Source organism: Oryzias melastigma, linkage group LG2 (assembly GCF_002922805.2).
Source record: "Oryzias melastigma strain HK-1 linkage group LG2, ASM292280v2, whole genome shotgun sequence".
NCBI classification, from domain to species: domain Eukaryota; kingdom Metazoa; phylum Chordata; class Actinopteri; order Beloniformes; family Adrianichthyidae; genus Oryzias; species Oryzias melastigma.
In genome coordinates, this window is record NC_050513.1 from 8,446,932 (window position 1) to 8,463,318 (window position 16,387).

A 16,387-nucleotide genomic window follows, 5' to 3' on the forward strand; every position below is an offset into this window, starting at 1 on the left:
AAAGAATAAAATTTCCTAATTTGCTTGCAAAATATATATATATATATGTTTTTGCTTTCAAAAAATATTTTTGTGTTTGGAGCACAAATGTTTCAGATGCGAAGTGTCTCATCTCACTTTCTCCCCATCTTTGATTTTGCATTTATAAGTTTCGCTTTAGTGGGACATTTACACCAATCAAATTGGCATCTTTATGCAACATTTATCTGCTACAGAGGCTCAAATGACAAACGAGGTCTTTTACCCCTGATTGTGCCTCTTAAATCTTAAATAATTCATACTTTCTAGCATTTATTCAATTTTACTTAGTCAAATTTGTGAATTTATGGCTGAGAATCTCCAGAAACTGTAGAATAAACTGTAAAGTTTATCTGCTGACACAGAGCAAAATATTAGTAAAAATTTTGATTTTCTTTAAGATCTGTTTGTTTTATATATAAGGTTTTATTACACATTATCTTCTGCTGCACTATGGCGTTTTGGATCAAATTAACAGCAGTAGTAACAAAGGAAAAGAATGATGGCTCACCAAAGTAGACTCCATGTATTAGCAGAAGAAACTGCATTTTTAACATTTAATGTTAATTTTCACAGTGTATTTACGTATTTTCTTGCAATTTAGGACATTTTGATCTTAACACTGTGACTTTTGTTTGCAGTGTGGTGGAACAAAAATCACTTTACTGATTGTAACAGCGGCACAGACAGATTTGTATCTGTGAGATCATTCAGTGTCAGAAATTTAAGCTTGAATGATTTATATTTAAGCTGAAAATGACCAAACACTAGTGGAAAAATAAACAATTTATGACATTTTCTAATCTGACGTCTCATGCTGTTGTTGCTTCTGTTTCCTGTGTTTTTTTGTTTTTTGTGTGCTGCATCCTGATTGGCTGTTGAGCTTGTCAATCAATCTCCTGTACATCAATCTGATCTGGACTCATTTTTCTATGAAGGTTTGAACTTAATTTTAATCTGTTGTGTGTTAAAAGGCACTTTTTAAAATAAAATATAATATTTTTATCACAAGTTGGAACCCATTCTTGTCGTCCGGGCTCACCATGGTGTCGGGACTCCCTTGGCTGATGAAGGAGTGCGACTGATTCTTTGGCACTACGGCTTTCACCAGCGGGACGTTATCACAGATACCCTGTAACACCACACACACACACACAAGCGTTTTCACAACTATAACAACCAAAGAAATGATCCAATCTGACAAAAAGAAGAAATCAAACCTCCACAAAGAAGGACTTGAGGTTGCCGAGGTGTTCGAACATGTTGAGAGGACACGAGTCCAGCTGGGACTTCCTTCTCTCCACCTCCTCCAGCGACAGCCGCACGGGGTGGGGCTCCTGGTTGCAGACACACGACGAGGAGGAATGATGACTCCGCCCAGACTGTGCGGTGTGGCACCTGGCGTTTTGGACTCACCTTCAATAACTGGCAGGGAGTCTGTCCGAAGTTGCTGATCATCCCTTCCAAAGCCTTACGCTCCTTTTCGTCGGTGATGGCGTCCAAGTCCACCGCTCCTGAGGAGAGCGGGAAATGTCAGGTGTTGGAAGCCTAAAGCTTGTGTGGAAGGAGGAAGAAGTCTGACCTTCATATGTGCAGTAGTAGAAGACGTTGAGAGCCTCCACAGCTGCAGGACCTCTCTGTTTGTAGCCGAAGATCAGGTCGATCCACTCGTGGAGGTGAGCAGACACGAATTCAGACTCCTGTTGTGCAAAAACAAGAGGATTGTGGGAAACCTGAATAGGATTTCAGCATCACTTATTCCTGCTGATTACATTCAAAGCGGTTTTCCTTTTATTTTTACAAACACTAAATTTACTTAAACATGTATCGATTCATCCAATCCACAAACCGATTTTAAATTCAATTTCTGTTTTAAAGAAATTATTGATTCTAAAAATCTCCTGTCAAAGTGTGTTTTTTAAAATATTTTTTAATGTAATTTTGAAAATAATCAGATATTTCTTTGTGAAGAACATGCATTTGTCCAGTTGCTGAAGTGAACTGTGGCTCACCAGAGCTTTGCGGTGCTTGTAGATGAAATCTTCTGGGGATTTGGCCCACTTCGGTAGAACAACGTCGTTCACTCGTTCTTTGGAGATCTGGAGGCGCCCCAAGTCGAAGCCTGGCGGGACACCAAAAACAAGAGGTTAAACACATAAATCGCTCTTCATTCGGAAAGTCCTGGCTCACCGTTTTGGTTCTCCAGGAACTCTGGGAAGTAGAAGAACTCGGGGATGAGCTCCTTGACGTCGTTGGGGTTGTCCATGAGGGTCTGCCAGGTGGCAGGGATGGAGTGGAACTGTCGGTCGGCGCAGTCAAACCTGGCAACACGGAGGAGGCGATTAAGGCCATGAAAAGAAAAAAAAAGAGAGCGGCAAGCTTTCGGCGACAGACTCCTCTTACCGTCCGCTCTGCAGCTGGATGTGCAGGGAGGTGAAGGGCTCCACCCGGATCATGTAGTGCATCACTCCTGCGGCGTTGGAGTAATGGGTGCCGTAGTGGAATCGGTCGATGGTACCAGTTGGGTCCTCGAAGCTTTCATACCTAAAACCCAAAGGGAAATGTTTGTAGTTCCTCTGGACAGAAACTGAAAACGTTTCTGCAGATTTTTAGCACAAGTGAAGCCAGAAGGCTCTCCGCTTAACTGTTGTGATTCACAGATACTAAAAGTAGCTACTCTGATATAGACAAACACTGGAAAAAATACCCCCAAGTTTGCACTCTTTGCATTGGGTTCCAGTCGCTATATTTTGAAGGTAACTATTAGTCTCGCTTCCTTTAATCTGTGTAAAATTTGACATTTTTTACAAGTTTTGCAGGTGCAGAACACACAGAAATGGCAGGTTTCCTGTTTTTCTTTGTCATCTAAGTTTACACACGTTCACAGAACTGTCAGTTTCTAAAAGAAAACTTTATATACACTTTTCTAAAATTGATTTAGGTAAGCAACAGCCCTGCGTCACTTCTTTTACCTTCTATTTACTCTGTTACTTTATTTGATGATTTGGGTCCATTATCTACTGATCAAACCCTAGAAGGAGTCGCATGGACTTACTTTAGCCTTTAAGTAATTTGGATTTGGCTTTATGACCTTCTTAATGTTTTTTTTTTTTTTTTTTAATAAATGTGAATTATGTGAAGTATTTTGGTACCAACAAAAGCAAAAATATAAAAAGAAACTAGCATGTCTCAAAATTTGACTTTTTACCTTTTATGTTTAGTAGATGCCGAATTAGCGAATAAGATAGCTAAAAACCCAGTAGATAAGATATTAGCCAAAAATGTTAGCGTATTGCTAAAATAAAATCTTAACTCTAAATTATCCTAAAAACCCAGTAGATAAGAAATTAGCCAAAAATGTTAGCACATTTTGCTAAAATATTAGCTAAACTCCAAATTAGCCAAAAAAAATCTAGTTTGTCGCTCAATTACTAGCTGAACTCCAAAATAGCCTAAAATGCCCCAGTAAGCTAAATTCGTCAAAAAATGTTAGCATGTTGCCAAAATACACGCTAAATTATCCCAAAAAACTTCAGTAGATAACAAATTAGCTGAAAACATCAGCATTTTGCAAAAATATTGGCTAAACTCCAAATTAGCAAAAAATTTCTCAGAAAACGAAATTAGTCAAAAACATTAGTCAGTTGCTAAAATAGAAGCTAAATTCTAAATTAGCCTAAAAACCTCAGTAGAAAACAAACTAGCGAAAAACTTTAGCATATCATTAAAATAGAAGCTAAACTCTATTTTTTTTAATTACTATTATTTTATTTTTCTTCATCCAGAGAGCCACCATGGAGAGATAAAAGATCCACATGTGGTTCTGGAGCTGCAGGTTGCAGACCCCTGCACTATACAAACAAAGACCCAAGCGAACGTCCAGGGACAGATCGGAGTCGTCCGTCCGATACCCACTTCTCTCTCACAGCCTTGGCGTTGCGTTCGTTCTGCACGGCCACCGGCTTCGACAGATCTCTGAAAACCCGCGGGTCGGACAGGTCCAGTTCGTCTGAAGTGTAGTCTGCTAAAATCCAGGGAAACTGCAGGCAAAACAGTATTTTGTGCATTAAGAAAATACAAAAACGTCCGGAAGCTTTATTACTAAAATAGATATTTACCACCGGGTACTGAGCCAGGTTGTTGTAGGTCCTCCCTGCAATCGTGTTGAGCTGCATCAAGTAGTCAAAGTTGGAAATCTCCCGATTCACCCATTTCTGAAAAAAAAAACAAGGAAATTAACGATGAAAAACATGCAACTCTTATCAAGTCTTCCTCATCGCCTTCAAGCCACTTTAATCCCGAATTATCACAGAATTACTGCAAGAAAAAGTAGTAATTCTGCAATACAGAGAGCTGAAGAAAGCGTTTAAAGACCTCCGAGCTAAGCTAACTCCACTGATGCACCTCCAAGCTAGGTCATGTGATTAATTGTTACATTAGGATTCTTAATGACCCGAATCTGTCTTGTTAAGGTTTAAATATCTGATTATAAATTATGATAATATAATAATTCATGAAAAAGGATGGCGGGATTATATGTTTGCTTCCTCCAACTTCCTTTCAAGCTATTTGATCGCTAGTTTTCTTGTATCTGACATATTTGTGTGGTTGTTAAGCTCTGTTGAATGTGTTACACATGCATTTGATTGCTTGAAATAGACTGTTTCAAATTCAAAAATCAAAATCTCAGAAAATATATTTTAATCAACCACTTTAGTGGGAAAAGACTATCAAGTTTATATGTTTATTATCCCAAAAAAACATCATTTTACCATTTTGTTGTCGACAAATACGACTGTATATAGAGAACTGGGTTGACCGACTCCCCCCCCCCACTCCAAACAGGAAGTACCTGTTGGCTCCAAGAAGCCAAAATCCCATAAACCTCTATTGAGAAATAAACAGCTTTTACTCAGTCATCCATTTGTCAAAATAACCATTCTTGCTCTGATACTCTCTTAAACTCTTCATGACATATTTTCCGTGGTTCAAGTTATTCAAGTAATGAACTGGCCAATCAGATGCCTCAATAAAAGTGGGTGGTCTCATGTCAAACGTTTGATTGACAGACTCTCAAGTGGAAACTCACTCCTGATTGGTGAGAGTGGTGCCCATAAAAACGACTCAGTCTGACTTGGATTAATTACTGCTCATCGACGCTGTCTGACTGTGACATCATACTCACTCTATCCAGTTCTCTTATACAGTCAATGATTCAAACCAAATAAATATTATTATATTCTATTTTCCATAAAAATATATTTTGTCAAAAGTATACAAATTAATGTAACATTGAGTCATTAATAACGATAAACTAAAAATGATCTGGAGGGCCGGATATAAAAACCCAAAGGGCCGGATCTGCCCCGGGCCTTAGATGGTGCACAATAAATAAACTGACTATTTTTTAGGTGCAGAAAGTTAATTGCATTCATGTTGTGTTGGAAGATTTGGTGATTTTTCACGTTCATGTGTGTCACTTTTCCGATTATTTCACACAACAAACACTGTGTGTGTTTTTCCCTGAAATTCATCAACCAATTGGTGCAATTGGCACTAAAGTAAGAACAAAAACCACAGTTTTTAAATGTAAAAAAGCATGTTTTTGTTCAATGTTGTTTCTTTCTCATTTGAGGTTGCTTACCAAAACACTTAAAGAATCTGATCCTGGAGTGCCCTTCTGTCAAGTTTTAGAACCCTTTGTGGCCCATGAGTCAAAAAGTCCACCGCATTTATAGAGGTCAAGAGCCAAAAAAAGTTAAGGGTTTAGTTACCCTTTAAGCTAAATTTTCTTAATCCATCATCAGAAAAATGCCACAAGACACACAAAAAAATCAGTTTTTATCAGGGTGGGTCTTTAAATAAATGCAGAAACACATCAATAAATGCATGCGTAAGTAAATATATGAACAGAATTGCTCCTTGTGCGTCATTTGTGGGCGTGTGAGGCTGACCTGCGTGAGTCCTGACGCTCTGAGCAGCTCCTGCGGTGATCTGGTTCCATACAGGCTGAGCGAGCGCAGCAGCAGCATGCGGCTGTACACTTTGTTCCTCGCCTGATCAGAGAAAACTGTCAGTCTGATTTTAATTCTTCTTTTCAAATAATCAGAAATTCTGCTACCTCTTTTTTAAAGTTGAGGAAATAGTTGGTCTGATCGATGAGGAAGATCTCCAGCGCCGAGCGCCGCAGGTTGTACCGCCTGAGGTGAACCTCTCGGATCTGCGACAGCGGCCATTTGAAGTCGTGCCCTTCTCCTTGAGGAGAATGGAGGAGTTATTTCACAGGACGGCGCTTCCTCGCTGATCTCTACCGCCTCTCCTCCTTACCTTCCTCCTTCTCTGGGCTGCTGTCGTAGAAGTAGATGTGCTGGGTGGTGATTTCCAGGCGTCCGGGGACCACGTCCACCACCGTCACCAGCTCGCAGTCCTCCCACAGCACCAGCTTCTCCTTCTGGCCGGCCTCCTCCGCCTCCACTCTGCATGGCGGGAAGCGTTTTGCTTCAGCAACGATTTAAAGCTTGGAAACAAGTCGCGGTGGGAAGAGCTTACTGGTTGTTGGCGACAGCGGGATCGTCTTCTGGAAGCTCCAGGATGTCGTCTTCCAGGTCGCTGACTTTGACCTGCTTCACCGCCTCCAGCAGCAGAGACTCGGCGTTCACGCGCTGCTGATGGACACCTGGAGGTCATCGGGTGATGAACCCAGGTGAAAAGGGGGAGGAGTCAGTCAGGAGCACTTCTAATAAATATTAAAAATTTTAATAATTTTGAGTCAAATGGTGTTTAATTTAAATAAAACTGGCTCTCAGAGTTAAAAAAAAAAGTTATTCTTTACATTTTTGTTTAGTCATATCTGATGTGATCACTTTAAATAACAAAATAAAAGCACAGTCAGGCTTTTATTTTGGTAAAATAGTTTGAAGAATTTGTGCATTAAATCAAGAAATTCTGGAAAACTGAAGCGGCTAAAATAACAAAAACATGATGAACATATTAAAAATGTATAAACTCTTTAAGTTTATTCACTCTACAAGTGAAAATAATACTTAAATACAAATATTAACTCATTTAATTCCAACATACCAGCAGCCAAATTTATTTTCATTTAGATTTTACTTACTTACTTTGCTATTTGTATTTATGAAATAAATATAAAAACAACATTTTAACAAATATGTTCATATTTTAATGTAAACAAATATTTTTTAAAGAATTGTGCACACAAGAGATGAAAATCAACGCAAAAATGTTTCAGTTTGATTTGAACTTCTGTTAGATTTTTCAGATATTTTCTTCAACTTTTTTTTTTGGTTATTTCTTTTATTAAATAAGCAAACAATATTGAAAAATGTACCAAAAAGTCTCAAATCAATAGTTGACATTTTTACAATGATTATCTTTGTCATGTTTATTTTTTGCGCCGACACATTTAATTAAATATTTGCTTATTTTTGAACGTGTCAGGCCACCGTAGGTGGAGCAATATTTAAAAACTGTGTAGATAATGTCCAACAGAAGAGGCCAGAAATGTATTTGACATAAGAATGAATGTAGATGAGCATCAAAACCTTAAAAAGAAATTCATTTGTGAAATAAAAATCAAATTTTCTTCAGAGAAAGTTTAAAGAATCCGCACGTCCAAGACAAGTATGGTGACAAAAAAATAATGTTGGGTTTTTCTTGAATGTTTTTGCAAAAAAGAACCCACGCCTGTCACAAAACTCACCCAGGTTGTCCCTCAGAGCGCTGGCCTCTCGATGAGGATCGAAGTTGTAGTTCCGGACCAGCTTCAGCCTCATGCGGGAGAAGTTCTCAGCGCTGGACACTCTCCAGTGCATCTCATCCTGCAGCCTGATGAAGATGGTTAGAAATCGGGATTTATGCGCTTAAATACCAGCTGATGTATTCATCTGTGCATCTTTTGTTTTTACTACCACTAAAACATTCAGTCAGTAGCTTTACTTTAATCATATTTACATTTTTTTACTTATATGTATTAATAGGTTTAAATCTTATCTTGAGATTAAAAAACTTCAATAGTATAAGGGGAGGTTACGCCAGTACCGGTCAGCCCAAGGTCCTCGTTCACAAACCAGGCCTCGTCGGGCCGCCTTCCACTGCCTGAGGGTGGCGCTGTTCTGACTGTGCTGCTGCTTCAGCATGCTGTTGTAGCGCAGGTTCTCCTGGCGGCCACGGCGAGAGAACGGCTCCACAAACTGCTCCTGAGATGTTTCACAAAAACACAAGAGAATGAGGTGGACGGAGACGGCTGATGGAGCGGTTTGAGGTCGGCATACCCACCTGGAAGCGGATCTTACTCTCGCCGCGCTCCCGTTCCCTCTTGTGCAGGCTGACCATGAAGGCCTCGTAGCACTCCTTCCAGTAGAGCGCCATGCTCTCGTAACCCTGGCTGAAGGTCTCAATTTCGTACTGTTTCATGTACGGAATAATCTAAAGAAAACAGAAAAAATGTAAGAGTGCCAGAGGAATAAAGCTACGTACACACCGGGCATATGCACACTCAAGAACGTGCTGGCATGTATTCAAGAACATGCTAACACGCATCAAAGGACGTGCTATTGCGCATTCAGGAACACATTAAACACACATTAAATAGACACAGGATATGGTAACACAATTACAAAAACACGCTAACCCGCATCTAAGTACGCGTTAAAAACGTATCCAAAAATGTGCAGATACAGATTCAAGAACATGCTAACCTCCATCAAACGATGTTCTAACGCCCATTCAAGAGCATGCTAACCTCCATCAAACAATGTTCTAACGCCCATTCAAGAGCATGCTAACCTCCATCAACAGAGGTGCTAACGCCCATTCAAGAGCATGCTAACCTCCATCAAAGCTTCCACTACAAAATCAAAGTCTACGATTGGTCAAAGTTTGACCTGGTAGAACTTTCAACACGTGTTCAGTGGCTACGCATTTTGTACGTAGAGCCTAAAAAGGTGCGTAGCTTTGTACGCGCTTCCATAGACTCTTCATTCAAAGTGGTCGCTTGAACGTGCATTACTAACAGATCAGAGGACGTACATATTTGTCGAGGTAGACACGCCACTCTGGAGAGTCGCAGTAAAGCTTGAAGTCCTCGAAGAAGGAGGGGCTTCCGTTGGTGTCGGGCAGCTTGGGCAGGTGCAGCTCCATGTAGAGCAGCCGGTGGACTTTGAAGAGCAGCGTTCGAAGCAGCGGCACCAGGAAGGAGTAGATCTCCTCGGACTGCTCCTGGATGGAGCGCTGCAGGATCCCCTCTAACTTCCCCAGCAGGTAGCAGGCCTCGTCCTGGCTGGAGACCTCTTTCGTCTGAAGGATGCCGTTTAGCTTGGCGGTGGCCATGGCGCAGACCTGGAATCAGTGAGATTTAGAAAAGAGCTCGCAAAATATTTGGAGTTTTGAGGAAGAAACGTTTTACTTGGACGTCGTCTTGAGCCATGAACCCCAGCAGAAGTCTCAGCCCGACTTGAGAGAGCTGGAACCACTGAGCACCGGCGGAGTACCACACCATGAGGCAGTCCATGAGGGTCACCGCCTCCTCCAGCACCTTCTCCGTCCACAGCGCCGGGTTAACCAGGCCCTCGGTCTGCAGGAAGTCCTGCACGATGTGGAGCAGCCGCACCGCGTTCTCGGTGTGCTGCGGCAGCATGGCCGTCGACGCCTCGCGGTTGTCGCTCACCGCCAACTCCAGCATCCGCTCCATCAAACTAAAAAAAAACGTATAAGGAAGATGTTATCAAATGCATCCAGGAATCTGATTACAAACCAATCAGGAGGCTCGCCTGAGCTTGATCCGGTCGACGGGGAGCAGCAGCTCGTTGGCCGTTCCCAGTTTGGTGAGAGCCGAAAAGACCTGGCCGCGTTCCAGCCACGCCGAGTCGTCGGAGCCCTCCACGCCTCGCCACATCACACACAGGATGATCTCCAGCAGCATGCTGCACAGCTCCTCCTCCGCCCTCTAGGGGGCGACAACAGACCAAAAACCGTCAGTCAAACCTTCAAGAACAAAAAAAAAGGTGTTTGGCAACTAAACTCTAATCTCTTCTGCGTGATCAAATTCCACTTGTGTCCTAAAATGTTATAAATGTCATCAAATACTGTGAATGAGACTAGAGGGAGGAGACGTGTTTGACCTTCTGGGAGCGACAGGAAACAAAAAACCAAAGAGATGAAAGTCTCCAGAGGTGGTGCTGACATTTTATCTGCTGTCCTCTTAAAATATTCCAGCTGCGGGAAGTTTGTCCTTTCAAAATAAAAGCATAATCAGTGCTCACCTCTGCGCTGTTGAAGGACTCCCCCAGCGAGATGTTGTCACTAAACAGGAAGTTGTCTTCCACCTGAGAGGAAGCTGCGTCTCGATCGCCAGAGCTTCCGGGAAACGGCTTGGAACTTTCCAGCGGCGATGGCGTGCTGGGCATGCTCCCAGGTGTCTGGTTGCCGCTCTCCGCTCCCTCGTATGCTTGGATGTGGGACAGATCCAGGACCAAGCCCCCGGATTTGCCCACCACCCACGGCTTGCCTTGCAGGGGGGGCTCGGTGGTGGAGGCGGAGGACGACGGCGTGTCCAGCAGCGAGATGACGTCGCCGCTCTCCAGGCTGTCGACGGAGCGAGTGTCCCCCAGGCTGAGCCAGTCGTCCTCGGGCCGATCTAAGCGCCCGGCGCTGCCTGCTCGCCCCCTCCTCTCCAAGGGAAGCTCCAGGCGGTTGCCGCCGCCGCTCATCCGGTTTAAGTCCAAGCTGCAGGCGCTGATGGTGTCGGAGCTGCGGAGCGGCAGGGAGCCCTCCCCTCGTAGAAAAAGGCGCATGAGGGTGTCCTGCCAGCACTGCTGCTTGGAGATCTGGACTGCAGCTTCCTGCTGGGACTGAAGCAGCTGGTACACCTGAGGACCAGGAGGGGTCATCACTGCAGGAGATTTCTAACACTTCAAAGTTTGTTAATGCCAATTTACAGCTTCCCGAATTGCTGTTATTAAAGCTGTAAAACACTATCTTAAAAAAGGCAACATTTTCTGCCTCAACCCAAAGTAAAAAAGGCAAACAGTAGATCATCTAGAAAACATAGATTGACTCAAAAGTCTGTATTCTTTCCTGTGAGCCGCTGTTATCATAATATCCATCATTATTATGGTCTGTGGGAAGAACTGTTGCAATAAATCAATTTTTGAAGTAAACACTCCAAAATTTAATCTGCTAATTGCAGTTTTCTTTTATTTTGAAGTTGAATACTCTACTTCTGTTTCCTGCAAATAGAAACTTTCCAAATGACGTTGTCTTTTGCTAACTTTGCTAGCTTAGGTGTTAGCATGTTTTTAAAAGTTGGCTTGTTTTTAAAAATTAGCATGTTGTCACTAATATATAAGAAAGTAGTTATCAGCATGTAAGCAAGTTGTCGCTAACATTTTAGCATTTCATCATGAACATATTAGTTAGTTGTTGTTAACATTTAGGCTAGTTGGCGCTAACATGTTAGCATGCTTTCATTAACATTTTAGCCAGTTGTCGTGAACATTTAAGCTAATTGTCGCTAACATGTCAAAATGTTTAACATGTTAAAATGTTGTTAACATGTTAGCATGTTGTCACTAACATGTCAGAAGGTTGTTGTAAACATGTCAGCATGTTGTTGTAAACATGTTAGCATGTTGTTGTTAACATGTTAGCATGTTGTCACTAACATGTCAGCATGTTGTTGTAAACACGTTAGCATGTTGTTGCTAACAAAGAAGCATATTGTTGTAAACATGCTAGCATGTTGTTGCTAACAAAGAAGCATATTGTTGTGAACATGCTAGCATGTTGTTGCTAACAAAGAAGCATATTGTTGTGAACATGTTAGCATGTTGCTGTTAACATAATGTTACATTTTTAATAACATGTTAGCATGTTGTTACTAACATGTCAGAATGTTGTTGTGAACACGTTAGCATATTGCAGTTAACATAAAGTTAAGTTTACAATAACACGTTAGCATGTTGTTACTAACATGAAAGCATGTTGTTGCTAACAAAGAAACATGTTGTTGCTAAAATCTTGTCTCAAACATGTTAGAATGCTTTTCAAAAGATAGCTTGTTGTCACTAACATGTGCTGTAAAATGTTGTTGTAAACATTTAGCATTCATATTTTAGCAAGTTCTCGCTAGCATATAAGTAAGTTGTCGCTAACATGTTGGCATGCCGTCATAAACATTTAAGCTAGTTTTTGCTAACATGTTAGCATATTGTCCTAACCATGTTAGCCAGCTGTCGTAAACATTTAAGCTAATTGTCGCTAACATGTTAAAATGCTGTTTAAAATGTTGGTAACATGTTAGCATATTTATACTAACATGTCAGTATGGTGTCACTAACATGTAAGTGAGTACACGCTAGCACGTAAGCAAGTTGTTGCTCACATGTTAGCATGTTGTCGTAAACATGCAAGCGAGTTGTCGCTAACTTGTTAAAATGTTGTTGTTAAACATGTTAGCATGTTGTCGCTAATGTGTAAGCAGATTGTCACTAGCACGAAAGAACATTTTCAGCGAATGACTCGACATGGGTCAAAAATGAGTTGGATGTGATAGGGAGAATCTAGTAGTTCTCCAAATCTAAAACAGGAAAAATTTTGATTGCTTTTTTTTTTCCTGTGTGGCCCGGTACTGACTGTCCTACACACCGGGGGTTGGGAACCACTGCTCTAAAGGACAACTCTCTCATTTCTTTAGTGAAGCCATTTAGAAAATGAAAGCTAGGTCAATTCTCTGACCAAATACTGTTGTCACAGAACCAGGTCTGTTCCGATTCTGTGGCTAAAGCTATAATGCTAAAGTATTACAAACTATTGGATCCTCAAAAGGTTCTTCAATCTCTTCGACACACGCCTCCTTTATAACCCGAGAACTGTTTTACACCCAGAATCTACTCACCCGTTTGCAGACAATGAGGCGCACGTTGGGTCCGGCTCGGTGAGTGAGCTGGACCAGAGCCATCAGGTCCTTATAGTTGACCACTTGATCTGCAGAATTCAGATAACCAGAGAAATATTTACATTCCTGCAGAAGTATTGATTAGTAATTCCCTGCAGCTATGACGTTCTCTGCTTTCTCCCTGATGACAAACAGGGTATTGATCCTGCCAGCTTTCATGACGATTAATCTAATCTTCAGTCTGGCTGCATCATTAAATAGTGTCATACCAAGTTCTAACACAACAAATTCAAAACCAAATGTGCTAGAGGGTGAAACAATTAAAAGTAGTTTCGAACACCCAACCTGTGTGGAGGATCTGATTGAGGAGGCAGCGGACCAACGTTGGAGTGATGTGAAGCTCTGAGAAGAGCAGCGACAGGCTGGAGTAACCGGCTTCTCTCAGGCGTAACCGCTGCTTGTTTTTCTCGTAGACGCGGTCGCAGCGCAGCATGCGCTCAAAAAGCTGCTCAGACGGTGAAAAGGAAAAACATCATTAGCCACTCTGGAGACAGTCTGCCCGCTCAGCAGGTCTGCAACAACAACGTATTGTCCAACCAATTGTAACAGTTTGTCAATATACAAGTTTTATTATTAATGTGTCATAATCAATAGACTTTTTATATAAACCACTGAACAATGATAAAGCTTTGTTTCCTCCATCTACATTTTTCTATTGCCCATTTTGGTGAATGCAGACATTCTTTAAAAGGTTTTGTTTAAAATAAATTATTTAAAAAAAAAAGGTTAATATTTGTTCAAAACTTTAAGCAACTGTAAGCAGTGATTGATCATCATGTAGAATTGAGTATCTTCCAAATGATAAACTACTGGTGTGATGTTATCAGCATGTTGTTGCTAACATGTTAGCATGCTGTTGCTAGCATGTAACCAAGTTGTCGCAACATGTCAGTATGTTGTTGCCAACATGTCAACACCATTTCACTAACATGTCAGTATGTCGTAAACCAGTTAGCATGTTGTTGCTAACATCTTAGCATGTAGTTGCTAACATTTTAGCATGTTGTCGATAACATATCAGCATGTTGTCGATAACATGTCAGCATGTTGCTGTAAACATGTTAGCATGTTGTCCCAAACATGTAAGCAAGTAGTCAGTAACATGAAAACAGGCCTTCGCTAACATATTAGCATATTGTGGCTAACATGTTAGCATGTTGTTAACATTTTAGCTTGCCGTTAACATGTAAGAAGCGTGTTGCTAACATATTAGCTTGTTCTCAGTAACATTTTCATTAACATATTAGCATGTTGTTAGCAACGTACACAAATTTTCACTAACATGTTGGCATGTTATTGCTGACATGTAAGCAAGTTGTCGCTAACATGTAAGCAAGTTGTCGCTAACATGTTAGCATGTTGTCGCTAACATGTTAGCATGTTGTTGTTAACATGTTAGCATGTTATTGCTGACATGTAAGCAAGTTGTCGCTAACATGTTAGCATGTTGTTGTTAACATGTTAGCATGTTATTGCTGACATGTAAGCAAGTTGTCGCTAACATTTAAGCAAGTTGTCACTAACATGTTAGCATGTTGTCGCTAACATGCTAGCATGTTGTTGTTAACATGTTAACATGTTATTGCTGACATGTAAGCAAGTTGTTGCTAACATGTTAGCATGTTGTTGTTAACATGTTAGCATGTTATTGCTGACATGTAAGCAAGTTGTCGCTAACATGTAAGCAAGTTGTCGCTAACATGTAAGCAAGTTGTCGCTAACATGTTAGCAAGTTGTCGCTAACATGTTAGCAAGTTGTCGCTAACATGTTAGCATGTTGTTGTTAACATGTAAGCATGTTGTCACTAACAAATTAACTTGTTTTCACTAACATCCAAGCAAATTTTCCCTGACATGTTAGCATGTTGTCGCTGACATGTAAGCAAGCTGTTGCTAACAAGTTGGCATGTTGTTGTAAGTACGTTAATATGTTGTCATGAACATGTAAGCAAGTCGTTGCCAACATGTTAGCATGTTGTTGTTAACATATTAGCATAACGATCGCATAATTTCTATGAATACAACTCCTGAGGGCACAAAAGAACATGATACATAGGAAATAAGTGGAGTTAGATTTATTAGAATAAAGTTAGGGAATTAACCAATATAAAGATATATATATATATATATATATATATATATATATATATATATATATATATACTTTTTCCTGTAATTTAATAACTTTTTAATTTTTTTTTAGCATTTCTAATATTTAAGAAAGATTTTTATACACGTAAATATAAAACAAAAAGGCCCAGAATGATGTTTAAAATGCTAAAACATTTCTTAAAGAAGTCAGATTAAGATAAATACAATAAAACAAATTTAATTCACTGAATAAGAAGCAAGTCTTTCTGCACCTTTCAAATTGATATTTAAAAAGGTAGTTTTGAAATGGCTTTGACTAAAGAAATTGATAGATTAGCCGCCAATATCTGTTTTACTCTAAGTGTTCAGGTCACAATCAACTACAAGCACCACACGGCACATGTCTGTGAAGAACAGCTTTGCAAAGACTCACCTTGAAGACGAGCTCTCTGAGTCGATCCGAGTGTTTGTTATTAAGCAGCAGAGCGTAGCACGAGTCTGCGGCCGTGGGCTCGAAGAGGTGCAGGAAGAGCTGGTCTTTGGCCGGGCTGCTCTGGAGCAGGCTGAGCAGAAGCTCCAGAACACAGCTGAGCTGCAAATCAAACGGGGAGGTTCTGAGACGTTTAGGAGCTTTTTAGCCTCACTGTATGTCTCCAATCCATCAGGATCCAGACTGGATTTGTGCAAACACTGTATTTGAACAACGAACTGACCTGCTCTTCGTCCCCGATGGCGGCGATGTATCCCAGAATGCTGTGCATCTCCTCCTGCGACGTGCCCTTGCTGATGTAGTACTTGATCAAGCCGCACAGAGACGCCCGGATGGCGCGAACGTCGTCCTCGCCCAGGTCGTTCTCTTTATTAGCGTTTTTCCTGAAGTATGTAGAAGACGGTGAGGAGTGGGAATAGTTTGGGACAAACGGGAAACGGTCTGTAAATGTACCCGTAGTAGAGGCGCACGGTGTCCAACAGGAACTGAACGCCGTACTTCCTCCTGAACTGCTTCCTGTCGTCCTTAATGACGGTGGACATGTACTGGATGTGACCTTGTTTAGGAGGGAACAGAGAGCAGACTAAGTCGTTGCTTCCCACTAGGCGACACCTGGGTGGGCTTATTTTTGTCCCACCTATGCGCAGAGGGAAGTCCCCTTTGCTCCAGATGTTGAAGTTGAAGAGCAGATGTGCGTGGAGCTGCTGCAGCAGAGCCTGATTCCTCTCCTGAGTCACCTGCTCGATCAGCAGCTGCGTGGCGACCAGCACGCTCACGTCCACATGACCGGCTGGAAGCTGCGCCCAGAAAAA

The 16,387-nt window shown here is 41.3% G+C and overlaps 1 protein-coding gene across 2 annotated transcripts in view; it reads right to left on the reverse strand.

Annotated features, from left to right (window-relative positions):
• Positions 1-16,387, reverse strand: part of nbeal1 (neurobeachin-like 1) — a 50,422-nt gene that overhangs the window by 4,880 nt on the left and 29,155 nt on the right. For both annotated transcript variants that reach the window (XM_024294506.2, XM_024294505.2), the window contains 26 exons: positions 16,213-16,372; positions 16,029-16,131; positions 15,799-15,958; positions 15,519-15,677; positions 13,280-13,439; positions 12,935-13,023; positions 10,302-10,907; positions 9,810-9,985; positions 9,446-9,734; positions 9,070-9,378; positions 8,317-8,466; positions 8,080-8,237; positions 7,742-7,866; positions 6,568-6,694; positions 6,346-6,494; positions 6,140-6,273; positions 5,973-6,074; positions 4,137-4,232; positions 3,934-4,058; positions 2,422-2,562; positions 2,209-2,339; positions 2,031-2,140; positions 1,601-1,718; positions 1,435-1,532; positions 1,239-1,355; positions 1,061-1,150 (listed from right to left, as the gene is read on the reverse strand). In XM_024294506.2, coding sequence (XP_024150274.1) covers positions 1,061-1,150; positions 1,239-1,355; positions 1,435-1,532; positions 1,601-1,718; positions 2,031-2,140; positions 2,209-2,339; positions 2,422-2,562; positions 3,934-4,058; positions 4,137-4,232; positions 5,973-6,074; positions 6,140-6,273; positions 6,346-6,494; positions 6,568-6,694; positions 7,742-7,866; positions 8,080-8,237; positions 8,317-8,466; positions 9,070-9,378; positions 9,446-9,734; positions 9,810-9,985; positions 10,302-10,907; positions 12,935-13,023; positions 13,280-13,439; positions 15,519-15,677; positions 15,799-15,958; positions 16,029-16,131; positions 16,213-16,372 — 4,182 coding nt within the window. The remainder of the gene's footprint in view (positions 1-1,060; positions 1,151-1,238; positions 1,356-1,434; positions 1,533-1,600; positions 1,719-2,030; positions 2,141-2,208; positions 2,340-2,421; positions 2,563-3,933; positions 4,059-4,136; positions 4,233-5,972; positions 6,075-6,139; positions 6,274-6,345; positions 6,495-6,567; positions 6,695-7,741; positions 7,867-8,079; positions 8,238-8,316; positions 8,467-9,069; positions 9,379-9,445; positions 9,735-9,809; positions 9,986-10,301; positions 10,908-12,934; positions 13,024-13,279; positions 13,440-15,518; positions 15,678-15,798; positions 15,959-16,028; positions 16,132-16,212; positions 16,373-16,387) is intronic.